The sequence below is a fragment of the Nilaparvata lugens genome, chromosome 7, assembly GCF_014356525.2.
Source record: "Nilaparvata lugens isolate BPH chromosome 7, ASM1435652v1, whole genome shotgun sequence".
In the NCBI taxonomy this organism is placed as follows: Eukaryota; Metazoa; Arthropoda; class Insecta; order Hemiptera; family Delphacidae; genus Nilaparvata; species Nilaparvata lugens.
The window spans coordinates 687,867-715,749 of record NC_052510.1 but is presented as its reverse complement, the minus strand read 5'-3'; the positions used below and the strand labels follow the sequence as shown (position 1 = coordinate 715,749).

Genomic DNA, 27,883 nt, shown 5'->3' with positions numbered 1-27,883 from the left:
GCTCCTAGGTGCAATATAGGATGAGTTCTGCAGCTGTAGTAAGGTCCACGTTATAATGACAGTGGAGAAAGATACGGCAACAGCGTTGCCGACTCTCTGCCTTACTATTGAATATATGAAATATTATATTGTTGTAAATGTGCTTTTGTAATTAGCACTTATTCATTAAAAGTTTACAATATTGAACAAGATAAAAATAGAATAAAACATCATCGTTGAACATATCTCTTAAAACTCTAACTAGTTATTTACTTGTAAACGTTCGTTGCTAAAACAGTCACCTTGGCAACCGGGTTCACATGATTAGTATCCATGTAGGGCTTGTCTACAGTACATCACTAGGTATTTCTTGTTGAAAATTATAAATTATATTATTCTATTCGTCCAGAGAATATATTTTTTAATGATTTAATTATCCATTTTCATAAGAGAAAAATATTTCAATCAATTACATTATAACGCTGCATTGTTGAAAAACGATCTGCCAACTTTGCGGAGGTAGAATAGGATAGGGCTATCTACAGTAACTATATTACCCAAATAATATAGTAATATAGTTACTGTAGGGCTATCTAGTAAAAGACAAAGATAGCAACACTAATGTTAATCAAGTACTGACATTATAACGTGGACCTCACTATAGAACTAAACACATTTCTCACTGTACAGCGTGTATCATACAAAAACATAAAAATATCTATATCTCTTGAACGGCGGCGAATTCCGCAATACTGATGGCAGATTCGTGATTCTCGCATCAAAAGAAGCATAATTATATGGATGCAAAGTTTCAGCAAGTTTAAGATACTTTTAATTTTCACAAAAATTATGAAAAATAACATTAAACTATTACATTAAGTGTCGGTGGTACAAAAGCCGGTTGAATTTTAATCGAGATTAATTCCACGAAAACCAATCAGAGAAGCCGTCTTTTCAAAAACGCCTTCTCTGATTGGTGCTCGTGAAATTAATCATGATTAAGATTTAACCGGCTTTTGTGCAACCGGGCCTAAATATTATGAAAATTAACATGGACTTTTTTTGGCGAAAAACGAAATTATCTCAGATTTGGTAGAATCTCACACCATGCATAGTGCTTGACCTTGGAGAGCGATTTGAGATATTGTTAGATGTTACATAAACTTCGGATCTACCTAAGAATAGGTAGTTTTCTTAGGTAGGATCTTATTAGTTTTCCTAGGATCTTTTCTTAAAACCTGTAGGATCGTTGTCTATATGGCGGGCTTTGAGGTACACTTTTAGAAAAATCTGCGGACATATTAGGGACAGGCAAAACAGAGAGCTGTCTGCGATCCTATAGGTATCAATATCTATAATTATATTGGATCGATCTCCAAGATATAGATAGGATCGCAGATCCCATAGGTATCAATATCTATAATTATATTGGATCGATCTCCAAGATATAGATAGGATCGCAGATCCTATAGGTATCAATATCTATAATTATATTGGATCGATCTCCAAGATATAGATAGGATCGCAGATCCTATAGGTATCAGTATCTATAATTATATTGGATCGATCTCCAAGATATAGATAGGATCGCAGATCCTATAGGTATCAATAACTATAATTATATTGGATCGATCTCCAAGATATAGATAGGATCGCAGATCCCATAGGTATCAATATCTATATTATATTGGATCGATCTCCAAGATATAGATAGGATCGCAGATCCTATAGGTATCAATATCTATAATTATATTGGATCGATCTCCAAGATATAGATAGGATCGCAGATCCTATAGGTATCAATATCTATAATTATATTGGATCGATCTCCAAGATATAGATAGGATCGCAGATCCTATAGGTATCAATATCTATAATTATATTGGATCGATCTCCAAGATATAGATAGGATCGCAGATCGCTCTCTGTGTGAAGGGGCCCTTATAGATTGAATTTTATAGGTAGATAAAATTATGAACATTACAATGTTTCTTTCTTGAGAAATATTTTTCTCAACTAAACAATTTTTTTTTTGTTGACAAGGTCCCACTTGCATTTGGTTGTTAAAGAAAGTTGAAAGGATACAGAATTAAAACTAATAAATGCATTTTAACTTTCTTAAAAACCAAGTATGGCTCCGCCACACAGAAAGCGATCTGTGGTATATAGTACTCTGATACAATACTGAAATTTGTGTTCAACCATCATCATTTGAATATTCATTTCCACTAAAATCGTTTTTTAAAATTTAACAATACAACAAAAATGCGAATAAAAATTGAAAATTAGAGTACCTTATTTAACTTTTACAACATGTTTCTCAAGTAAAAGTCAAAAAGTCAAGTTTTGTTGTAAAGTCATTCTTTAAGTTTCACTTGAAAATTACTTTAAAGTCAAAACATGTAAGAAATAAAGTTGAAAAGAGGTAATTCGATTTTTCATATTTTTATAAATACAAGAATTAGCCAAGGACTAGGAAGTGGACAACAAAAAATTAATTATATACGAAAATTAAAAGAGTAAAAACTCCACGTAAATAATGTAAAAAATTTATTTGTTCACGTAAAATCATTAGTTTTAACCAAATAGTATATAGCCATGAAAACTTGACTAGTAAAATTGAGAGAGGTTCTAGTAAAAAGACACTATAAAGCTAATTAGAATCAAACATTAATAAAAATAAATAACGTTTCTTATAAGAATACAACATTTTCAAATAGAGATTTAACATTGTGAAATGGTGAACAATTTAAACAGAGTAAATAATTTGTTTTTCTAGTAACTATTAGCCTAACAATGTATAAAATGCCTCCTCTTTATCTTAAATGATGGATCTTTAGTAACAATTTAATTCTTAATAATAACAATAAAAATCTTTCAACATGAGTAAAATTTTCAACAATCATCAACATGGAATGGACATTAAAATGAAAAATTACTGGTAACATAATAAATAATTCTGCCACTGTAAAACGCCAAAAATATTTCTTCGCATTAAAAAATTATATATTTTAATTATTTATTGAGTTATCACTTTGGAAACAAACATGGAAGAACAAGTACTTTCTTTCATAGATGAAGATTACAGTCATGGCCAGAAACTTCACAGCTATGCACATTCAACTTTATTTAAAATACTTACTAATAATTCAATATTATCTTTAAAACAGAAATATAAATCTTGTAAATCTATCAAGCACCAATGCCTCTCAACTTTGAGATTTTCACAACACTAATTACTCATCCGCAACACACTTTCACAACTTTGATTGTATAAAATATCAGTCCCAATACTACAACTCGATGATTGTTCAATGCTCATGTATCGTTATCATTCGTATTCTATTTTTTGTTCAACAATATACAGCTACCTATAAACTCGTTAGGACTCGCGTTGGTCTTTGGTGAAATTGGGAAGCTTCACTTCAAAATTGCCCAGTTCCTTACTCAGCTTAACTTGACATCCGAGGCGTGACCTGTAACAACAATTTGAACAAATTATTTTAAAATTAAGGATTTAAAAATTACAAACACAAGAGCCAAGAACGAAATTGACTATAAAAATTAACATTAACATTATTTTGAGATTAAAATCATTATTTCTTCATAATCATCATCTTTCGTGCAAGGATTGCCTGTTTTGACTTATAAACAGATTATTGTTATTTGAGTTGGACTCTATAAGTTTACATTTTTATATATCACTTCTTCTTTGCTTCAATTATTTTTGATCGGTCAAGGAATTGAATAGCTTTAGTATTATTTTATAAAAAACTGAAAACTGAATTGAAAATACGTTGCACTTCAACAAAATCATACATAAAAAATGTTGATAAATCGATTTCAGTGATTTTCTGAGACCAGTGAAAGATAGATTTGAAATGTATTTTATAAATTTATTTAAATTTTATTTAATATAAATTTATTTATATTATTCTGTGAAATATTATATTTTCTAAGAAAATATTTTAATAGAGCTACTTGAATTGCTACTTGAAACTGAAAAATTTGTGAATTGAACTACAAGACTTGAAAGGCTGTGCAAAGGCTAAAATAAACTTTCTACTCGTGATATTTTTCGATTTGTATATCGTTAACCTATCAAAATTAAAGAGTTTTCTCAGGAAAACATTTTTTTTCGATCATTACTTTTTGAGATATGAAAGTAAAGTTCAAATTTTTGGGACAGAACATTTCAAATTCGGTAAGAGATGTGTCCATGAGATTTAGAGGTTAGATTCTTCATGGTATTGTTGATCTAGTAAAACAAAAATTTTCTGAAAATATCCATTTTTAAGATAGTCATTCAATTTACTAAAAATAACCAAAAATAACTTCTTGTTATATTTGGTTAATGGTAAAATGAATATTTTCAGAAAGGTTTTGTTTTATTAGATCAACAATACCATGAAGAATCCATCATCTGAATCTCATCGATTTATATCTTACCGAAATTGAAATGTTCTGTCCCAAAAATTCAAACTTCAGGCGCTCATATCACAAAAAGTAATGATCGGAAAAAAATGTTTTCCTGAGAAAACTTTTCCATTTTGATAGCTTAATGATATACAAATCGAAAAACTTTGAAAAATATCACGAGTAGAAAGTTTATTTTTAGCCTTTGCACACCCTTAACCTATTTCGGACTATGTGTTATCTAAATTTGGGAGAGGAATAGCACAAGGTTACCTTATTTTTCCTCTCCCTATCATTTTTGTCAATGTACTTATTGTATAAATAAATGAATGATTGTTTAATTATTATAGAAATTACTAGTACCCTCTCTATACTTTTTCATAAAAACACATTTCGTTTCGAGCACTCATGCCATTTTCAAGTTTAAAAATGATTTTGACACAACTAGTTGTGTTTATATAAAATAGTATAAAAACGTTACTAGTAACTTTTATAATAATTGTATAACATAATACAAAAAAGTCATTAGAGCTCAGTTGTGATCACAAAGAGATCATTCAACTTTCCTCTCACACCAGAAATTCAAGATATTTCAACTACTTTTTCATCAATTGGACGAATAAAATATTCAGCAATATTTAATATTTTAATTAATATCATATAATAATTAATATTTATCTTGAATCAGAATGCAATTCTGATAACGAAATAGAATAATAGAGTTCCATGAATGCTGAGATCATAATCATTCGAAACCATCAAGTGATTTAAATTATACATAAACAGAAAATAAGGTTTTAGATTTATTAAAAAGAGTATTAAGTGACATTCAAAAACATTGAGTACAGTACATGTAATAAAAACAATCATTTCTCCAACTGTAATTCAAATCTAATATGGATTTCACAATAATTATGAATAATACTACTATCTAATTTTGTGAAACAGATTTATTCATATTAAAACACAAACTACTGACCAACTAGAATTATTAGTCTTTCCACAAAAGCAAAAAAGTATATATTCCCATACACCAAGTAATTTCTATAAAATAACAAAAATTGTACTGAATATACATTAATGTGGGCAGTAAAGTTTTCATAGTTTTCGTACAGCCAAACATTTTAGCTCTATTGAATCAATCAGTATGTGCAAAAATACTAACAGACAAAAATAGGAATAACAACTTATCACTAGTTATATAGAGCATTTATAAATACATAGAGCTCCTATTCATGGCATTCTGTTATGAGTTGATTTTGTGCATTAATGTTTGTGTTATTAATTCACTTCAAATTATTATTAAACGAAAATCCTAATTAAATGCTGTAATTCACCCCGAAGACTTCTGATAGGTTCTGCAAATATTGACAACAGGGTAAAAGCTAGATGGAAATTCGTTTAAATTGGATTTTCGTTTAATAATAATAGATTCATTAGCATTTGAATGATTGCAATATCTCAGTATATTCAATCACTTCAGATTATTCATTCACTGAAGAATTTTACATGAAATTGTAATTATAAAAGAATAGATGGACGAACAGCAACCAATTAATTTATGTTTTATGAGTAAAATACTACTTTGAACGTATCACTTAGTACTTATTGTTATTTTGCCACTAATTATTATCCAACAATACATTGTTTTCCATAAACACAAATAAATTTTACTGGTTAAGGACTATCCCCAAAGAAAATCCCACTTTGAACGAACATATTAATACTAGCCTACTGTGGTATAAAATCAAAGCTGAGATTTGACCCACTAAATACCACCACCCAACAGGCAATCTATATATCTCATAGTAAATGGATGATATTCGAATCGTATTCTGTACACTACACTTCCAAAATACTGTCAAAATCTTCTTAGTCCACAAATAAAGAAAAATTGAAGAATCGATGACAAGAATTGAACAAATTTATTTAGTAGAGTTTGACATGAAAACAATGTGTTAAATGAACATGAAATGACGATCCACAAAAAATTGTTCGAGAATGTTCAATAAACATCTAACGAACGAGTTTGAGAGCGACATTATTGCATAAAAATAGATATTGAAGCTGAATGGGACTCAAGATATGAAACCTGAACTAGATAGTTGTATTAATAGTTTGAGAGCTATATTTTAATAATTGATAGCTATATTTATCTAGCTTTATTAATGTATTTTCTTCGCTTATGAAAGTTATTCCCTCTATATACCCTATTAAAGCCGCGTACATGTGTACATTCCATCTACAAATCTTTCCATTTTTCCTCTCAGTCATAAATTGAACATAAATATTAGGACCAAAAAACACGAGGCGTTTTTTTAGATAATCGGCACGACACGAGCGGAGAGGAAGCTCTTAAATTGGCTGATTGGATTGGCGTATCTAGAATCAGCCAATCGGAGAGCTTACTGTCTGATTAGGACGGCGTATCGAGAATGAGCCAATTGCAGAACTTACTATCCTGTCTTGCCATGCCGACACGTCTGAAAAACGCCTCGTGAGTTCGGCCCTTGGAATTGTTGAAACGAAGTCTGTTTTTCATACAATGGAGATGAGAATGGAACAAAATTATTGGGAAAGAACTGAGCTGAAGAGTGGTTTCCGTACCTGTAAATTTTGATTTTCCAACTCTATCAATTGTTTTCATTTTTCAACTCTATAAACGAATGATTTCTACTGTTGCAGCTTGAATAAGCATCGACATTTATTTATTTATTAGGTTAGCACAAAAAATACAATGATCGGAAAAGAAAAAAACTATATTTGGAAGTATAACCATCTTCTTCAATAATGTGCTCCCATTTTCAATGTTATCAATATTTAAAGTAGCGCCGAAGTACAATACTAGCTCTATTCTCTTTCACTCTTGCACCGCTTGAATATCAAACAAGAAAATGTATTTTTGATTATAGCCGCAAGCCACACGTTATCACACACCTCCAAGTGGTCACCTCTCCTATTCGCACATACCACGAAGTGCGGGCGCGCCAACTACAATCCAACGGCACTACCAAGTACATTGGAGGAGTTTAGCCTGCTCTGCAGTGCAGCCACCCACAGAAACGTCTAGTCAATGACTCTTCATATTTATTCGCAAATCTAATGCTTCAAGGTGAGTGAACACTGATCGTTCAATTATTCTTCATTTATTTCATGCTGATTCCGCAATCTTTTCCAACCCCTGATCAGTACAATCAAACCCCTGCTATTACTCATACCACAAAAACTAAATGCTTTAATGGCATCGCTAATTTCCCTTCATTGCTGTTGAATTAGAGGCATCTCAAAAAAAATTGGTCCTATTGCTAATAAGGTATGATCAGTGGTTTTAAAATAATGCCGCATTTATGAACAGTTCTTGACAAGGTCTATAAATACAGGTCATGACACAATCCCGTGATGCATTGCAAAATCGCCATTTCATGGGGTTCTAGTTCACCAATTTTCAAATTTATCAGCTGTTATCATTATAGATTGAACAACATGATGTGTTTTTTGTTATATTGTTCAAGGAATATTGCTTGGCTTTGAATTGTAAAATAACTTCTTCCCACAGAATAATAATATTTAGATTCCAGCTAGGAAATAAATTGTTGATTTTTAGATTGGGAACTTCAAACTCTTTTTGAGGTTTGCCTTTTATCCCAATGCCTTATGAATCATAACAAATTACAAGAATAAGAACAATTTTTAATAATGAAAAAATGAATTATTGAAATTTCAATATTAGAAAATCGAAAACCTGAATTCACATATTATCTGAACCAGAATATTGTTTATAAAAAGCATAATGCTTGATTTTGTTATGAGCAGATTGAAATATTTCAAATGTACCGCCATAAATACCCCACATAATGGCCGCTCCATAAGGAACACGAGTGTCATGACTGAATTTATAGACCATGGTTCTTGAGAACATTTTTAGTCAATTACAGGTTCGTTGTCTATCATTCATCTACTAGTATTGATCTAATTGGCTCCTGTTCTTAATTGCTTGGCTAAGACCATTCTTGAGAATGAATCGCTTATAAACAAGGCCGCGTTAGACCCGATTAGTGCAAACTAGCCTTTCGAGACTTATATCTAAAGGTGCGTACAGATATACGCGCCGCGACATGAGCAATTCACTTTTAATCAGCTGACTATATCTGTATTTTTACAGAAACGGTAAGATATAGATATAAAAAGCTTGACATCAGCTGATTAAAAGTGAATTGCTCATGTTCGCGGCGCGTAAATCTGTACGCACCTTAAGACCTTTCTTGAGAATCGTTCATGAATACGGCCTTTAGCTATTTTGAAAACTGATATCGACAATGATAATAACACTTTTCACAAATCAAAAGTTCAGAGCAATCCAATTGGACCGCTCTTCTTTATCCATTGTTCATTGTGTTAAGAGAGCAAGCAAAATGTCATTCCTTGTGCTCTCATTTGTATTTTTAAATAATAGATGCATTAATATAGCCTACTGATAAAATATCTAGGTTTGCATATCGATTGGTGAATCTAAGCTTTAGAGAGCAATTATAGGATGTCATTCCTTGAGCTCTCAAATGTATTTTTAAATAATAAATAAATATACCTGATACAATTTCCAGTTTTGAATAACTTGATTGGTGAGTTGGAAAATCTAAGATTGTTTTAAGGCAAGTTGTACACTTATTTGGGGCATTATTTATGCAATCAGTGTCGCTCTACCCTCGGGACTCGACCGTGAAACTAACTAGCCACACACAGAGCCTCACTAACAAATCGGTTAAATGCAAGTTCAACACTTATTAGGGGCATAATTTATGCAATCAGTGTCGCTCTACTCCCGGGACCCGACTAACTAGCCACGCCACACACAGAGCCTCCTCACTTACAAATCGGTGAACGGGGCGAGACTCTGCTCTAAGAAGAGCCAGTTCTCAAAACAAGTCATCGGCTCAGCCGCGTTGAACACTTGCCTATCAGGGAACAACACGTGACAAGTCCCGCACGTGATCATTCCGTCGCATTTGCCTGAAAATATAGGAAGTGTCATGAATGAACTTGGCATCAGTCACTAGCAACTTACGTCGGCGTCCTACCGAAGGCGTCGTCTAACAGATCACTTTCCAGCGACGACACTTCGTCCTCAACCGCGTCGAAATCTGTCGGTGTCAGTTTCACGTGACACGTTGAGCATGCCAGTGTTCCGTCACACTGTCCTGTGAAAATAACCTACAAATTAATCGCTCATTCGATACCAGGCGTTACGTATAGCTCATGTGTGGTAACACAGCAAAAAGTGTGTGTGTGTGTGTGTGTGTGTGTGTGTGTGTGTGTGTGTGTGTGTGTGTGTGTGTGTGTGGTGGTGTGTGTGTGTGTGTGTGTGTGTGTGTGTGTGTTGTGTGTGTGTGTGTGTGTGTGTGTGTGTGGTGTGTGGTGTGTGTGTGTGTGTGTGTGTGTGTGTGTGGTGTGTGTGTGTGTGTGTGTGTGTGTGTGTGTGTGTGGTGTGTGTGTGTGTGTGTGTGTGTGTGTGTGTGTGTGTGTTGTGTGTGTGTGTGTGTGTGTGTGTGTGTGTGTGGTGTGTGTGTGTGTGGTGTGTGTGTGTGTGTGTGGTGTGGTGTGTGTGTGTGTGTGTGTGTGTGTGTGTGTGTGTGTGTGTGTGTGTGTGTGTGTGTGTGTGTGTGTGTGTGTGTGTGTGTGTGTGTGTGTGTGGTGAATGAATAAGCTGACAATTAAGCTCATTTTTTCGAACCTTGTTTAACTGATTTATATTTTATCCTACTTAATAGCACTTTATTTTTCATTTTATATTTTATTTTACTTTTTCTCTTATAACCATTGTCGTTGTAATTATGTTTCTGGGACAAATACAGATTTGATTAATTTGTCTGGATAAATCTACCTCTGGTTCTGCTCTGAACTATTATCAGATAATCAGCTATCTAATCTGAATATCATCAGATATTAATATATAATCACTTCAAATATGACATTTGTAGTCTCCTATCATCCAGGAACAATACCCTAAAATGTTCGACACTACTTCTGAAACACCCTGTATAGTTCATTCTACATAAGTATTCTAACCTAATACTTGCGTAGATTCTAATGTAGAATGAACTATACATTGTGTTTCAGAAGTAATGTCGAACATTTTAGAGTATTGTTCCTGGATGAAAGGAGACTACAAATGTCGTATTTTAATTGTCCAAAACTCAGCGGTTATCCTTATAGCTGCCATTTTGTTTTTTCACTTAGGAATTTTTATCTCAAGAACGAAATGTTGTATTGATCAGAAGTTTGGCATGAATATTTATGGAATGACTCAACTTTAAATAATAACATAAACAATTTTCTATTTAAATTTTCAAAATGGCAGCCAATTTAAATTTTTGATTGCAAATTTCATGAAAACCGTTCACTTTACAGAAAATTTACAAGAGACAAAAAGTTAACAAATCTTATCAAGATTTCAAGGATACCTTATTTATTAAGATTGGTCATAGAATAATCGAGAAATTGATTCTTTTCGTATACTGCATGAATGCACAAGACAAACAAGATCATCTGAAAAACATTGCACAATCAGCTGTATGGCCATATGGAGTCATACCGAGTTTCAAAGCTTCATCTTAAATACAATTGGAATTAAAACCTAATATTGATGTTTAAATGGTTAAAAGCGGTCATGCATGCAGTACGAAAAGAATCAATTTCTCTGTTATTCTTTGACTAATCTTGATAAATAAGGCCTTGAAATCTTGATGTAATTTGCTAACTTTTTTGTCTCTTGTAAATTTTCTTGTAAAGTGAACGGTTTTCGTGAAATTTGTCATCAAAAATTTGTAATGGCCGCCATTTTGAATATGTATACAGAAAATTTCTTATTTTATTTTTTAAAGTTGAGTCTTTATAGCATTCATGCCAAATTTCAGATCAATACAACATTTCGTTCTTGAGATAAAAATACCTAAGAGAAAAACACAAAATGGCAGCTATAAGGATAACCGCTGAGTTTTGGACACTTAAAATACGACATTTGTAGTCTCCCATCATCCAGGAACAATACCCTAAAATGTTCGACACTACTTCTGAAACACCCTGTATAATAATTCAACTTTGGTACTGTTCTTGTATGGTGTGGTATCCAAATCATCAGCAATATCTTCTCATCTATACATTTTAATATTTTTTCGACGTACATGTGGATAATATATCAAAGCTTTTAATATACAATATACTAGATAAATTTCTATATTCAATACAAACATATTGGTTTATCAACTCTTCTGAATTCTAAATTCCTAGTTTATATATATTTTGGATTCAAAATTGGACAAAAATCATGAGGTGTTAACATACCCAATTTTTGGACAATTTCTATCTAAATTTTGGGAAGGAACAGTTTTTGGCTTTAAGCCTGTTGTTCCTCTCCCAGTCATTCATAGTTGAGAATGATATTGCATGTATCAATGTATAAAATGAATTAATAAATAAATAAAATCAAAATTGTTTTGAACTGGATGTTGAGAGGAACAACAGCCTAAATCAAATTTAATCTGAATATGTTTTATCAACAATTAGATACTCCGTTTGTTGATAAGATTAAATGATTGAATTGATAAATACTCCATGAAGACAAAATAATTTGAAAATGAAATAAATTGGAAAAAGTCAAGTGTAAGAAAATAATACACTTTTGATAAATCAATCTGAAAGGACAATGAGATAAGAAATACCGAAGTAATAGGAAACATAGAGTACTAATGTAGCTTGAAGTTTATAATTGCATAATTAGTTGCATTGGTTGAGAATAAGTTTAAAATGTGGAAGATTGATGTTTAGAAGTACATTATGGGAAGGTTAAAGAATATTGAGTATTTGAATTCAAATGAGATGGAATGCAAGAAATCTGTTAGTAAGCTATTTATTTTGCATATAATCTATTCAGTTGAAAGTGGGTTCAAAGTACAGCACTCAAATTGAAGAATTGAAATATTATAGCCCTCAATTTTTTATCTATGAATGCAGAGACAAATATTGTAAGTGTAAATAAATTTCACTTTTTGTTCATGGTTTGCTATCCACTATGGTGTTCACTCACGTGTTCGATTGAACAGTATATATTAATATTATATTTATAAAAAAGAAAAGAAATAACATTTAAATTCCTTGTTGGAATCGTTCATTTTTTTAAATGGGAAAATCTTGAAAAGGAAAATAGCATGATAAGATGCTATTTATATTGATATTTATTTTTATAGTAAATGATCAATTCAAAGTGTTAGGCTAAAAATATCGAGCATAGATAAAACAGAAAAAAATGGCTTATCTGGGATCAAATTTGATATAAGTTATTCATAAAGTTAATGAGAACGTTGAATCATCTCTAGCTTGGACCCCAAAAGTAGTAAGCTAAATTTTTCCAATTCAGTCACATGTCTTAAGTAGTTGCGCTCGCATTGGCACTGGAAGATTGTCGGGACTGTTTGCAACAATAAATAAACATTTTATTATAGTCAACCGCACAAAAATAGTCCTATGGAAATAGGAACGGCTGAGTAACTCCTCAACCCCCCCCCCCAATAGACGTTGCCGATTAAAAATATTATTACTCATTTATAATCAGCTGTGAACAACGTTGATCAACTCTTTATTTGGCAATGTTGCTGATTCGTCAGGAGTACTATCAAAATATTAATACTCATTTATAATCAGATGTGAACAACATTGATCAACTCTTATTTGGCAACGTTGCACTCATCTATTCCAATTTCCATCGGACTGTTTTCGTGCGGTTGGTTCTAGTGTCACAGAGGTACTCACCATATCCATCCAAATCTAGACCATTGTTGTTCACCACATCTAATAGAGTGTCTCCTGCCTTTCCTTTTCCAACTACCTTCTCCCCATTCGGTCTTATGAATGTAACTTCAAAAGTTCTGTAACAGGAAAAATCAATAAAAATTCAAAGTTTAGTTTCAATTTAACCAAAATAGCCTATTTATAAGATTAATTTTATATGTTGGTTGGTAAATTATAAGAATAATATATTAGATTCAAGGAGATAAGCAGTAGATAGCCAGGGTTTTGAAATAGGGTGGGTTGATCAAAAACTTTGGGCCCCCTAAAGACCTTACCCATATAGTGTCACATATCACATGTGACACTATAGTGACTTGCCAACATGAATTTGATATTGATGGTGGTGAGGGGTAGGGGTAGAAAAATCTAGGCAATTGGTTTTCATTGATTTTTCTTGTGTTTTATAAATGCTATTTGACCTATCACACTACTGTTTTATGTGCAATTTGGAACACATTTAACGGGTTTCAATATATTGCCATTGAGATTGTCATTGCTGTAGCCAATATTACAAATAATTTGAATTAGTTTAAACATTTTCAACGTTCGGCAAACAATATTTTAGTTAAAAATAATTATTTGAGGTCATTTTGCATAGTGCATCTTGGACTTTGGGTCTCTTTTTGAATTGACGGCGGGGGGGGGGTTGGTTTGTAACCTGGAAACCCAGCTACGTCACACTGATGATAAGATATAAACATTATAATAAAGATCCTATTGAGTATGCGGAGTAATGATTAACAATATGAATAAGGATAACATCACATTTTATTTGAAATGAGGTAGAATTTGCTTTATATGATAGATAATGAACTACACTGCGCTGAATCAATTCTATTCGTTTCACTACATAGATCAAACCTAATATTTTTTTAGTTTAGTCTGAATCTCTATAATAGAAGATAAGTAGGTAGTCTTCAAGAATAATCAGTCAGTAGAAAAGATACGGTACGGTAAACAATAGATAAGGAAGACGAAAACAAGTAATCAAGTTATAACATTTCTTCTTCTAGTGACACGATAAACAACTATTTTCAAGATCTGGCAAGAACATGGGTAATTTATGGATAATACTTACTCTTCAGTTGAATTTTTGGAACTGCACAAAGGTTTGGTTGTAGTCATAAAAGAACATTTTCCTGGGCCAATAGAACTTAGGAAATGTGATTGACTATCAGACAATATTCCTTTGCAGATATAAACATTTTTACAAACGTTTTTGACATTCCTACAAGTGGAGAGATGTGCTAGAATACGGCTAGACAAATAACCTACAGAAGTCATTTCTAATAAATTATAGATAATTTCAATTCAACAGAAATATAATATTATCTTTGTATTTAAGCAGAATGATACAGAATACGAAGAATCAAGAGAAAGGCACTGTAATAATTAGCAAAATTCTAAAATGAGTTCAAATAGTGAAAGCAAACCAATACACTACGTAGAAATCTCGTGTCCTCATGCCTGTCCTAATTCAAACGTGCAACTGCGAAATCAGCGTCCTCAAAATTTCTGACGACAGAATATCAGCTGACTACTTCACATCGATTAGAAGCTATATAGAGATACCAGTTCGACTTTTCTCATCCAGGTAAATTTGTGTGATCGGTTTTAAAATTTTTCAAATTTAATTCTTTAGAAATATTTTTTATTCTAATTAAATAGATTTTCTATCAAATTAGTCTAATATACAAAACAATGTTTTATTATGTCATGAGTTTTGAACTATACGAATTTGAAGCGCGAACATTCAGATTTTAGCGCAGTAATTCGAATACAACTCAGAAATTTAATTCATTTATTTATCGGCAAAATTCAGTAGATTTGTTGTATAAGAAATATATTTATGAATTGATTGATCTGATACATTTAGAATTTTATCAGATATATTTTTTTACTTAAAATTGCGAGTGAATTAAATTATCTTCGCCTCTGGACTGTGTATTCTAATTTAAGGTTCAATAAGCAATTTTGGGCGAGTGCCTGTTGTTCTTACCTAAATTGAATATGAATAAATAAATAAAATAGAACCAAATATATTGTATTTTATGTGAAAAAATATTTCTAATTGAAGGCAAGGGTACAAAAATAGTTTTTTTACCAAAATATCCTTGCTTCAAATACTTATATAGATCAACAAGAATAGTTAGTATGTATTATTTAAGGGGAAAAGTATAAAATTATATTCTAGAAAACAACAAAAGTTTCAAGCATCCCTCTTAGAAACAAACTACAAGATACCTATTACTTGTATACTTTTGTAGTAATCCCACTACTGGAAGACTTACAGCCGTGGTCGTCATTTTAGTCTGTTCTATCTGGATGTCAGACGTCCTTCCAGAACTCCTTCATGGAATAATAATTCTTCCTGAGTAAATGGGTCTTCAAGGATTTCCTGAAGCTCACAGGATCTCTGTTCCTTCGTATTTCCGTATTAAGCCCTGCACACACATCGATTTTTGTTCGTACGATATTTTGTCGTCCTTATGAATTCTATCAGATTAAAAGGAACTTGACACACATCATCTGTTTGAAATCATCAGTTCAAACTAATAGAATTTATAAGGACGGAAAAATATCGTACGAACAAAAATCGATGCGTATGTAGCTAGTCTTTCTCTTGCATAGCTCAATTAAATCCAACGGCTGTTCAATGTTATAACATTTCCTTCACACCAGCCAATCCAACAATAGACAGTTTCAAACACCGCATTGTTTCACCACCACTTTGCCAAGTAAGTTGATACCGTATAGTCTTGTAGTATAACAACATATGTTTTGAATTTGTTATTATTGTTACTAAGTCTTCAAACAAACTCATTCCAATTCGAAACCTGTATAGTTCAAGTTATTAGAAACCTTTCTTAAGGTATTAAATACTTATGTCGTGTTTACTCTCATTCCTATTACAATTTTAATAACTTGATATTGTAAAATGAATACGATACTGAAGCCAGACAAGTTTAGTGTGGATCCAAACTTATCAACTGCAAGCAAGGAATGGACACATTGGCACAAAACTTTTCAGAACTTCATTACCAGTATCGCACCACAATCATCAGACTCTGAAAAGCTCAAAACACTTAACAACTTCATCACTCCAGATATTTATGAGTACATAAGCGAAAGTGGTACGTATAATGATGCTATATCTACTTTAAGGAGAATCTATGTAAAACCTGTAAATGAAATATTTTCAAGACATAAACTATCTGCACGTCAACAACAGCCTGATGAGACTATTGATCAATATCTTCATGCCTTAAAACTATTAAGTAAAGACTGTGAGTTTAAAGCTGTGACAGCAGAAAGAAATAGGGATGATTATATTCGTGACACATTTATTGCTGGAATGAAGTCTCCTACAATTCGCCAGCGTTTACTAGAGAATGTTGCATTAACACTAGAAGAGGCATATAGTCAAGCCAGATCCCTGGAACTTGCATAGGCCTATGCACAATCATTAGCTTTCCAATATTCATCCCAATTAAATGCAACTTCTTCCCAAAATACTCAAGCAAGCAATCAGAATACTGATTCAGAAAACTGTTTATTAGCTGCTGCTAATAAAAAATGCTATTTTTGTAGTAATCTGAGACATCCTCGGGTCAGCTGCCCAGCTAAAAATACAATTTGTCATAATTGTGGAAAACAGGGGCACTTTGCTAAGGTCTGCAGGTCGAGTAAATTACAAACCAAACAATCAAAAAAATCGAAAGATATTATGAACTCTATTGACCTAGCAGCTTCGCCCGGAGGATTGACAAAGAGTACAGTACAAGCCCTGGTTCATGGAAAATCTGTCTCTGCTTTGATAGATACAGGGAGTTCTCTGAGTTTTATAAACAATTCTACTGCTCTTAACCTAGGTCTTCCTATAAGACCAGGTAGGGGTACTGTATCAATGGCGACTACATCAATCACATCCAATATAACAGGACAATGCTTAGTAGATCTTGTCATTCTTGATCACTGTTACAAACAAGCAAATCTTTCGGTCTTACCAGAGCTTTGTGCGGATATAATTGTTGGACATGATATTTTGAAAAACCATGAAAGTATTAAAGTAGTTTTTGGTGGAAAAAAGCCGCAGTTAACCGTATGCAGCGTGGCAGCCTCAAATGTAGAACCGGTGTCATTGTTTTCTAATTTAAAACCGGAATGTAAACCAATTGTAATCAAATATCATCGACACAGTACGGATGATTTGAAGTTTATTGAAAATGAAGTAAGTAAAATGCTTAAAGACGATGTTATAGAGCCCAGCATTTCTCCATGGAGAGCTCAAGCGTTAGTGGTTACAAATGAAAATCATAGAAAAAGAATGGTCATTGATTACTCCAAAACTATAAATTGTTTTACATTACTGGATGCTTACCCACTACCAAGAATCGATGATATTGTAAACAAAGTTGCAAATTATGAGTTTTTCAGTACTATCGACTTGAAAAGTGCATACCACCAAATTACGATAAGGAAAGAAGAAAAGCACTACACAGCATTTGAGGCATGTGGTCAACTCTACCAGTTTAAACGCATTCCGTTTGGGGTCACTAATGGAGTGGCAGTGTTCCAACGTGTAATTGACCATGTTATACGGTCTGAACAGCTACAAGACACTTATGCTTACCTTGATGATGTTACAATCTGTGGCAAAACACAGGAGCAACACGATATAAACTTGAAAAAGTTTATCAACGCTGCAAACAAATACAACCTAACTATCAATAATGAGAAGTCTTCATTTTCACTGAAATCGATCAACTTGTTGGGCTATCATATATCTAACAAAACTATCAAGCCTGACCCCAGCCGATTGGAACCACTGAAAAATTTACCTCCGCCTAGAGACACTGCATCGCTGAGGAGGACCCTTGGTATGTTTTCACATTATGCATCACTAATACCAGATTATGCCACTAAGGTGATTCCTCTTGCCCGTACTGCATTTCCCTTGTCTAAAGCAGGGTTACAATCGTTTGAAACTATAAAAAGTGAAATAATTGGATCTGTAGTAAGCTGCATTGACGCTGAAGCACAATTCATTGTGGAAACTGATGAATTTGAGAGCACCATTGCTGCTACTTTGACTCAATCAAACCGTCCAGTTGCATTCTTCTCAAGGATACTTTCACCAGCAGAACAAAGACATTCAAGTGTTGAGAAAGAAGCACAAGCCATTGTAGAAGCACTGCGAAAATGGCGTCACTACTTGGTTGGCAAACATTTCAAGCTAATTACTGATCAGAGGTCGGTAGCTTTTATGTTTGATAACAACCGTCATGGTAAAGTGAAAAATGAAAAGATAATGAGGTGGAAACTGGAACTGTCTTGTTTTCATTACGATATTGTATATAGACCTGGCAAAGATAATATGGCTGCTGATGCTCTGCCTAGAGTATGTTCTTCAATCCAAAATCAGGAAAATCTATTAGTTGATTTACATGAGTCTCTATGCCACCCAGGCATAACACGGTTGTACCACTGGGTTCGGAGTAAAAACTTACCCTACTCAATTGATGAAATCAGACGCATAACAAACTTCTGCAAAGTGTGTGCTGCTGTCAAGCCCAAATTCTTCAAACACAAAGAGACTCTGATTAAAGCCACTTCTGCATTTGAACGGCTAAATATCGATTTCAAAGGCCCTCTGCCTTCATCAAGTCGAAATCGTTATTTATTGGTAATAGTAGATGAGTTTTCACGGTTCCCTTTTGCTTTCCCATGTCCAGACATGTCATCATCTACAGTTAAATCAAAACTGAAAACCCTGTTTTCTACGTTTGGGGTTCCTAGTTACATACATTCAAACAGAGGAACATCATTTATGAGTCAAGACTTGAAAAATTACCTAAACTCGCATGGAATTGCAACTATCAGAACCACTGCTTACAACCCAGCAGGTAATGGACAGGTTGAAAGATATAATGGTATTCTATGGAAAACGATTGAGCTAGCATTAAAATCACTTAATTTAGAAATAAATCAATGGGAGTCAGTTTTAGAAGATGCTCTTAGCTCAACAAGAACATTACTTTGCACAGCCACAAATCAAACTCCTCATGAGCGTATGTTCTTACACCCACGTAGATCTGGAAACAATGGTGTTTCAGCTCCTTCTTGGCTTCTCAATTCCGGCCCTGTCTATTTAAAAAAATTCAATCGAACATCTAAATATGAGCCACTTGTTGAAGAGGTCCAACTTCTACATGGAAATGCTGAGTATGCACATGTAAAGCTACCTGATGGAAGAGAAACCACAGTATCAACACGTATCTTGCTCCAGTTGGAGAGTAAGAAAACAGAGATCACGAAGAAGAAACCGATTCTGAAAATGATGAAAATTCTCAATTACCAACTTCCGAACCTGAACTTGAATACTTCCATAATCCTCAAGCAACCCAAAACCAAGAAAACGAAACTAGTACTACTGCCGAGAGCTTACAACCTAGACAACAGACTACTGGACAAGAAAACCAAAATACATAACCAAGAAGAAGTTTTAGAAATAGAAGACCTCCTAATTATTTGAATGACTACATTCATTAACTCTTTGGGGGGAAGAATGTAGTATAACAACATATATTTGAATTTATTACTGTTACCTACTAAGTCTCCAAACAAACTTTTTTTTGAAACAGAATATTTCTAGCTTGCTGTAAGCATATAATGCTTAACGCGTGCAAGCAGGAGTGCTTATACTAAAATTGAATAAAATCAGAAAGAAGAAAAACAAATTTTTGGGCACGAAAAAAATGAAAACACACACTCACACATTCACTCACCTCTCATACATTTCCAGTTTAGGTTTAATTACTTTTGATATGATTTTCAACAACTATAATAATAATTATTATGTCGAAAACTAAGAAAGAATAAAAAACATGTGTTCTAAACAATCAGGCAAGATATTTCTAAGTCATTTAAGAATGTAATATTTGAACATTTTCCTATTATCAATTCTCTTTGCCTCAAAAGGTAAATTATTGAAAAATTTCGGACCTAGAAATACAAACGATTTCTGGAAACAAGTGGTATATGACCTGGGAAGCCTTAGCAGAACAGAAGTGACTCTCCTAGTTTGATAATTTGTTCTCTCCCTGAAAATTGCCTGACCACTGTTTCCAGACATTACAAAGAATAGGTATAAAACTTTGAAAACATATATGTATCTTAGAGGCAAGCATTTTATATCTTGAAAAAGGGGAAAGGCATGTTCATATCTTCCTGATTTTTTAACAGCTCTGACAATAGATTTTTGTAAGGTTATAAGTGGTCTCAAGTGGGTAATGTAAGTAGAGCCCCAACAACTTATTCCATAATTCAGTTTAGAGTCAACAAGAGCAAAGTATAGCTCATTCCAATGAAATATATAAACTGTTTGCAATATATTGAACTCATTCCAATTCGAAACCTGTATAGTTCAAGTTATTAAAAACCTTTCTTAAGGTATTAAATACTTATGTCGTGTTTACTCTCATTCCTATTACAAGTCTCTTTCTCCGCTAATTGCGTCACCTATTCCACCTTGCTGTGTTCTATACGTAAGGAAGCTAGCAAACCACTTAGCAATCACTAGCTTCCCAATTTCTAGCGCGTTCCGTGAGTGAAAACCCGTCAAAGAGGCGATTCTTGTCGATTTCAAAAGGCACAGGCGCACATTTGACGATAAATTCGTTGTCAAACGACGGATTAAAGTAGTCGGAAAGTTCAGGTTCACTGTCTTTCACTCGCTCGAACTTTTTGCTCTTCATTCTGGAGCCGCAGATGAGATCGTCAGTATTTATATTGAGAGCAATCAAGTCCTTGAACACGTGTTCTTCGAAAGGGACATTCACCATTGCCTGCAACAAATTGAATAGAATAGTTGATGAATTGAATTGAATTTATTGCCAAAAGTCACATACAAATATTTGTACAATACAATCATTAGAGTACTTTATGCAATATACAATTACCTACAAATAGACCTTTTAATTATAGTAATAGTTGATGAGGTGATAGGAATTAGCTAATACCGGTACATGTACGGGATACGAGTTACACGAACGACACATTATCACTTATGAACTGATTAACTTGCAATCATCATAGCATCAATGCTCCCTATTCAACTAATGGTGACGGTTGAAATTCAATCTCACTATAAGTTAGCCGTGATAGTATGGTTGAAGTTTGCTGGCTTCGCACACAGCATTCAGCACAACAATGAAATGAATACTTGGAATAGTGAAATAATACATAATTTCAAAGAGAATTCAATGCTCTACAATTCTACGATAAGTTTTTATGATGCATTGTTGAAGAGTTATAAGCCATGAAAGAGCAAAACATTGGATAAAAATCTGGTGTGGCGCACTCACACAACTTTCCTTGCCGTTATGAAAATTGATCACCTGACGCTTGTGTTCTCGCGCATATCAAATCTACTATTCTAAGATCTGAGACAGCTGGTGACAGGACAATAGCGCTGAAGACACACGAAGTCTGCTATCTCTTCATAGTGAATGATTTAATAGAATCAACAGTTGCCAACAGTTTGCAATTGAATAATTTTATTTTCTCGCATATCGCGCTTATTTTCAATTGTAGGTGAAAATGTTACTAAACATAAATTGTAGAGATTTATATGCTGAATCTTTTCCACTTGAATTTATTTGTTTAAATTGTATCTGAAGCCTGATAATTGGGAATCTAAAATCAAACTTTGCATAGATGAGGCGGTGCTCCTGGAATTTTTACAGATATGGGACTTGTGGCAGTCGATAGAGCTTATTAATGACTTTTTAAGGTATGAATTTGATCAAAATCGTTGGAGCCGTTTTTGAGAAAATCGCGAAAACCCTGTTTTTGACAACATTTTCGCCATTTTAGCCGCCATCTTGAATTGCATTTGATCGAAATTGTTCGTGTCGGATCCTTACAGTGTAAGGACCTTAAGTTCCAAATTTCAAGTCATTCCGTTAATTGGGAGATGAGATATCGTGTACACAGACGCACATACACTCATACACACACACAAACATACAGACCAATACCCAAAAACCACTTTTTTGGACTCAGGGGACCTTGAAACGTATAGAAATTTAGAAATTGGGGTACCTTAATTTTTCGGAAAGCAATACTTTCCTTACCTATGGTAATAGGGCAAGGAAAGTAAAAATCAGTTATTTCAACTATTACACTCCTTCAAGAGCGAATATCTCGGGAACTGTTGGAAATATCACAAAATTCCACTGGACAAAAAGTGTAGAGAATTTATCAAGCTTCTTTTTTGAATAGTTATTTATGTCGGTTGAACGCATTGTTCTCAAGATATGAGCGTGGAAGAAAAATTGCTGAAAAATTCAACTTTTAAACCACCCTCATCCTCTTAGCACATGAGTTAGGAATTGGGACTTTTGATATGTTCTCCTCCTAACTAGTCTCAACAAAGCTGCAAAGTCAAAAATTTTGTTAAAAATATTCCCTCCAAATTCTTTTGTCAATTGGTCTATTGTTGCAAAAATGGAGATTTTACACTCAACACTAAAGCTGCTGCAAAAGGTGTAGGGAAATTCGTGAAAGTGTGAAATTAAACATCAAATTGAAGAAAATTTGATGCTCTATAAGCTGATAATCAGCATGGATTTTTCCCATCGATTTTTAAAAAGTTATAAGAGCAAAAATTGAAAAAAATTAGAGGCAAACGTGTTTTTTCAAAAATGTCTCACCTTCAAGTCGACAACTAGTGGATAATTCAAAAACTAGAAAAGTTGTAAAATGAATATTGTGGGAAATTATGTAAGCTTTAATAGTTATATAACAGTCAAATCCATAGGATACATAGTTATTGAGTTTTATGCGAGAAACTAAAAAATGGTAGGCTTACCTTTAAACCACCCCACCCCCTTAGCACAGAGGGTAGAGATGGGGACTTTTGATATGTTTACCTCCTTACGACCCTACACAGAACTGCGGGGTCAAAAATTGTCTTTCTCCTCTATGACCTTTCTTTGACTGGACTATATTGCTTTTTTCTTGTTTAGCTCATATGCGCGCTCAGTCATGCATGATCACGCGTGCACTTGCACAAGTACGCATTCAATGTGAATGCATACCCTTATGATTTTTCGAAGATGACTTGACTATTTACTAGCATGAGGGTTCTGAACCCTGTAATTCAAAGCTGTATTCTGGTAGTCACGCTAACACTTCTCTCTTGCAAGTGACAAATGATGACGAACGCTACTATGCTACCGCTTGCCTTCAAGCGACCAGAAACGTTTAATATTTGGCGAGCAGCAAGGCGAGAATAAAACGGAGGCATTACAGATTACTCTTGTAAGTCTAGGTTTGATTCATTTGGTCCTCACAACATTATGGGGTAGTTGTAACATGAATAAAACTAATTAATGTAATTAACGATTTGAACTAAACTGTGTACATTGCAATCTTCTATTTTCTCACCTTAGATTTGGCCAGTGCAACATTTTCCTCATGACTATTTGCATGTCGTGAGTCTTTGGCAGATGCAACAGCGCCCAGCAAATTGTTGGCAATCTTCAAAGATGTACACAGTTCAGGAACAGCTAGCTTGAAATTGTCAGTTTGTTCCATATCCAAGGATACTTCCTCGTTTCTGTCACTTCCAATTTCAGCATTTCTTTGATTTGTAGAACTTACATTTTTAGAATCTATGCTGACTGTCAAATCAAAACCAATCACCGAGGACGAACAACTTTTAACCGACCCGTCTGTATTGCTTACTGTACGTATACAAGACTTTTTTATTTTGTCATTTCCTACTGGTTTGTCATCTACAGAAGCTTTTGAAAACTTGACACATTTTGTACGTTGTTTATCAGATGAACCTTTACTTTTAGGAAAGTTTTTATTTCCGATGTAGCTCATCTCGTACAAGATTTACACGATGTATATAAAACAAAATTGATTCTAAAACTATACAAAAACAGTTTGATAAATGTGGTTTGTTCAAATAAATTTGTACAAACTACATTATAGCACAACAAAACATAAACAAAATACTAACCTCAATTTTCAAATTTCAAAATAGAAACAAGTTGACCAACTTATGAACCAAGAAAATGTAAAAACAAGGTGTAACGGTGGCGAGGCGTCTGGTCATCTCTGGATTTGCCGATGACTGAACAGAAATTTATATGTAATGTGTTTATTATTAAATTGAAAATATTCGAAATAAATACAAAAAAGGTGAAGAAACCAAAAGGGAAACGTTGCATCAACATATTGACCCAATGAAGGCCAATGTGTGGTTGGGTGGTTTGCCAAGGCTGGCCAAGTTACGAGCTGGGCCAGCTTACTAGGCCAGCGACCAGCGAATGGGGCTAACCTTATTCAGCTGGCAATAATTAAAATTCAGCAATAATTGATAGCAAATTCAGCTATAGTGAGGTCCACGTTATAATGACAGTGGATGAAGATAGGAGAATAGCAATGCCGATTCTCTGCATTATTTAATTATATTTCTACACTGTCAAGAACATAATTGGCATCGTTGTGAACCTAGAAAAGGATATTACCACCGGCTTTGTCGAATGATAGACAAGGATAGCAATTCCAAAGTTGAGCAAATACTGTTATTATAACGTGGACCTCACTATAGCAATAATTGATCATTCAAATTTGGATTTCACTTTTCGAATAACTATGAATGTTCACTATCTGTGCAAGCAATTCCAACATTTTTGAAATCGCTATGTTCAGACAGGGTGCTTTCAGAATGGTTCGATTTCAAAATTCGTACTTGAAAGGAAGAAAATAATATTATGTTCCACGAATAATGTTTCAAGTTACAAAGAGTATTTATTCAACAAGTGACTTCGGTAATCGTGTGACTTTTCTACTTGATACTTAACTTGATACTTGATACTTGTTGTCGTCGTCCTTGACCGGGTTTACCAGACAGACTGTGTCATTAAAATAAAGGCTCGTTAGCTAATTCTGCCAACGAGTAAATTGCTCTATCAATCAACTTTTGCCTGACGAGAGCGCTGAATCTTGCACGTGATGCACTTTTTACTTCAGTTGGGAGTCCATTGTAGAAGCCAAGGCAGCTGATGGGAAGCCTCTCTGAGTAGCAGCCAACCGACATCGGGGAACATCCAGGTCAGTTGCATGGCGTGTATTGTAGCTGTGTATCTGATTTCTTGTTGACAGCTGCTGCAGGTTGTCTCTGACATACATCAAGGAGGACAGGATGTATTGGCTGTGGATGGTGAGTATCTTCAGTCCTTGAAGAGTGGCTGCAATGCTCCCTGTAGTCCGCAAAAGTAATGGCCCTGATTGCTTTCTTCTGCAGGAGCAGCACATCATGGCAATAAGGCGCGTGTCCCCACAGGAGGATTCCATACAAGATGTGACTATGAAAAAGGGAGTGATAAGCTGAGACCAGGTAATCCCTGGAGACAATGTGTCTCAGTTTTCTTATAAGGAATATAACCCGGAAAGTCTTTTGCAGACCTCAGCCATATGTTGACTCCACCTCAACTTGTTGTCAACCCAAAACCCAGCAGCTTCACAGGATCAGACTCCACTGCAGTCCTCTTGAGGGAACATACCAGAAGGTTAGTTTTCTCCTCATTTAACTTCATCCTGTTTGCAGTAAACCAGGACTTTGCGCATTTAGTTGTTCCACTGACCTTTCTGCTGCCTCCTCTGTGTTCGTCCTCTAGCCATCAGTGTGGTGTCGTCCGCAAAGAGGATGGACCCCTGGCTGTCTGGGAAGTCATTCATGAGGAGTATGAATAGCAGGGGGCCCAATACAGAGCCTTGTGGCACACCATGCTTCATATTTCTAATACTTGATGAGGCTCCTTCCAGTGAGACCACTTGTCTTCTGTTTTCCAAGTAGCACTTGATTGTGCTTAGAACTGTACCCTGAACACCATACTTGTTGAGCTTCCTAATCAGTATGCCATGAGGCACACAATCGAAAGCTTTGCTCAGGTCGCATAAAGTAAGCGCAAGTGAATCACCACTCTCAAAAGCATCCTGTATCTTTTTAGATAATGACAGTAGAGCGCTTGCTGTTGAGCGACATTTCTGAAGCCATGCTGAGACTGGGACAGAAGGTTGTTCCTCACAAAAAAGTTGGTAAGTTGCAGCTTCATCTCAGTTTCATCACTTTTGACATTATTGGCACTATTGAAATAGGCCTGAAATTGGATGGAATCTCTGTATTTCCCTTCTTGTGAATTGGTAGTGTTCTTGCCAGCTTCAGTGTGTCTGGGAACACTCCCAACCTCAAACAGTGGTTAACTGCTGTAGCCATTTGGTTCTGCTACATGTTCAATGGTCTCTTTCAAGACAGAAGTGGATAGGCCAAATATATCCTGTGTTTTGGAGTTTTTCAAGCCACTGACAATGTTTTCACTCTATCAGCATTGATACTTCTCCATACATCCATCTTATGAACTGTATTTGTAACATTTTCCACAGGGTCCATGTCAGCTTCGTCTAGATTCTTCAAAACATCCTCAATAGCATTCACAAAGTAATCATTGAAATTGTCTGGACTGATGTTTGATTTAACTTTGGGCTTTTTGGGGCGATGTTTGTTTATGGCCTCCCACGCTGCCTTACAGCTATTTGGAGCCGATTCAATGGTATTAGCAGTGTATACTTTCTTTGCCTGCCTAACATTTCTCTAAAGATTTTTTGTCCCCACATAGAGCCTATGCTTTTCCATTTTCTCCTCTGGTGACACTGCTGATTTGTACAAGTGATGTAGGAGTATCACCAAGTTCTTCTGTCTGGCAAGATCTTCAGTGAACCAAGATCTATCCTTTGAGTGTAATGGAACCCTGCTTGTACACCTTGGCACCTTTCTTACTATGATAACAATCTACATCACTGATGAAACAGCTGAGCAGGTACCAGGCAGTGGAAGCCACGATCATCTGGATATTATCCAGACGGGGGAACCCCAACTGTTCGATGGGAGAGCCGATCGACTGTAAACAGAGATGGCCTTGAAGTTCCTAGCGTTCCACAATTCCACTTTGAATACTTTGAATACTTTGAATATTAAATATATATTGTTTTAAATTATTTTCATATAAGTATGTTAAGTTTTAAATCAGTTACCTTTGATTTGTAACTTGAAGTGAATTCAAATAATAATAAATAAATAAAATGTGAACGCACTGTAATCATGTAAGCAATAAACAGTGTTAACATAACCTTTTAAACCGTGAAGTGTAAAGCTTTTACAGAGTGGAAACGTGGAACGATCCTATCGTTCCACTCAAGTTTATTTTTGTTTACATTTTTGACTGTCGACCAGCTCTCCAGTCGAACAGTTTATACCCACCCGACAAGGCAGACAACAAATTCAGTCAGTTGTGCTCAGTGTCAGTCCACGAGTGCGAGTCCAGTGAAGTAGTTGAGTGAAGTTGTGAAATGTGAAAGTCGTTTTGCGATATTCTTTCAATCTGCATTTAATTAGTAAAGTTTACAATCAAATGAATTGATAATTTTGTGGCTTTTGAAGTAAATGTGAAACAGTGTAATTCTTTGCTTAAAGGTTAGTTGAAGTATCTTTTTTCAAGTGGTAAATTGTAATTTTGAAATAAACTTTCTTTGAAGCTTTCTTTTTAGCCGGTTGCTATATTAAATGAAT

At 34.4% G+C, this 27,883-nt stretch overlaps 2 protein-coding genes across 4 annotated transcripts; both read right to left on the bottom strand.

Moving 5' to 3' along the window:
- Positions 1–2,512: 2,512 nt before the first annotated feature.
- On the bottom strand, positions 2,513–14,765 carry LOC111053059 (adrenodoxin-like protein 2, mitochondrial). Of its 3 annotated transcripts, none has more exons than XM_022339896.2 (4): positions 14,315–14,765; positions 13,198–13,313; positions 9,458–9,590; positions 2,513–3,455 (listed from the first exon to the last, which is right to left on the bottom strand). In XM_022339896.2, the coding sequence occupies exons 1-4, from the start codon at positions 14,518–14,520 to the stop codon at positions 3,362–3,364; spliced, it is 549 nt and encodes a 182-aa protein (XP_022195588.2). In that variant the 5' UTR covers positions 14,521–14,765; the 3' UTR covers positions 2,513–3,361. The 3 variants fall into 3 exon arrangements, 2 of the variants coding, with proteins under 2 accessions (XP_022195588.2, XP_022195579.2); XM_022339887.2 differs by lacking the exon at positions 9,458–9,590 and adding an exon at positions 9,264–9,402; XR_005571898.1 differs by having other exon boundaries at positions 2,649–3,455; positions 9,264–9,590; positions 14,315–14,748.
- A 5,243-nt stretch (positions 14,766–20,008) lies between these two features.
- LOC120352522 lies at positions 20,009–24,523 on the bottom strand. Its single transcript, XM_039433402.1, has 2 exons — positions 23,689–24,523; positions 20,009–21,083 (listed from the first exon to the last, which is right to left on the bottom strand). The coding sequence occupies exons 1-2, from the start codon at positions 24,130–24,132 to the stop codon at positions 20,805–20,807; spliced, it is 723 nt and encodes a 240-aa protein (XP_039289336.1). The 5' UTR covers positions 24,133–24,523; the 3' UTR covers positions 20,009–20,804.
- Between the last annotated feature and the right edge of the window lie 3,360 nt (positions 24,524–27,883).

Excerpts from the sequence above, each read along its gene's own strand:
- LOC111053059 (XM_022339887.2), bottom strand. The coding sequence starts at position 14,520 with ATGACTTCTGTAGGTTATTTGTCTAGCCGTATTCTAGCACATCTCTCC. Across the intron at positions 9,403-13,197 it reads TCTAGATTTGGATGGATATG|GCAAATGCGACGGAATGATC; the intron begins GTGAGTACCTCT and ends CTATATTTTCAG. Across the intron at positions 3,456-9,263 it reads CTCGCCCCGTTCACCGATTT|GTCACGCCTCGGATGTCAAG; the intron begins GTAAGTGAGGAG and ends TTGTTGTTACAG.
- LOC120352522 (XM_039433402.1), bottom strand. The coding sequence starts at position 24,132 with ATGAGCTACATCGGAAATAAAAACTTTCCTAAAAGTAAAGGTTCATCT. Across the intron at positions 21,084-23,688 it reads TTGCACTGGCCAAATCTAAG|GCAATGGTGAATGTCCCTTT; the intron begins GTGAGAAAATAG and ends AATTTGTTGCAG.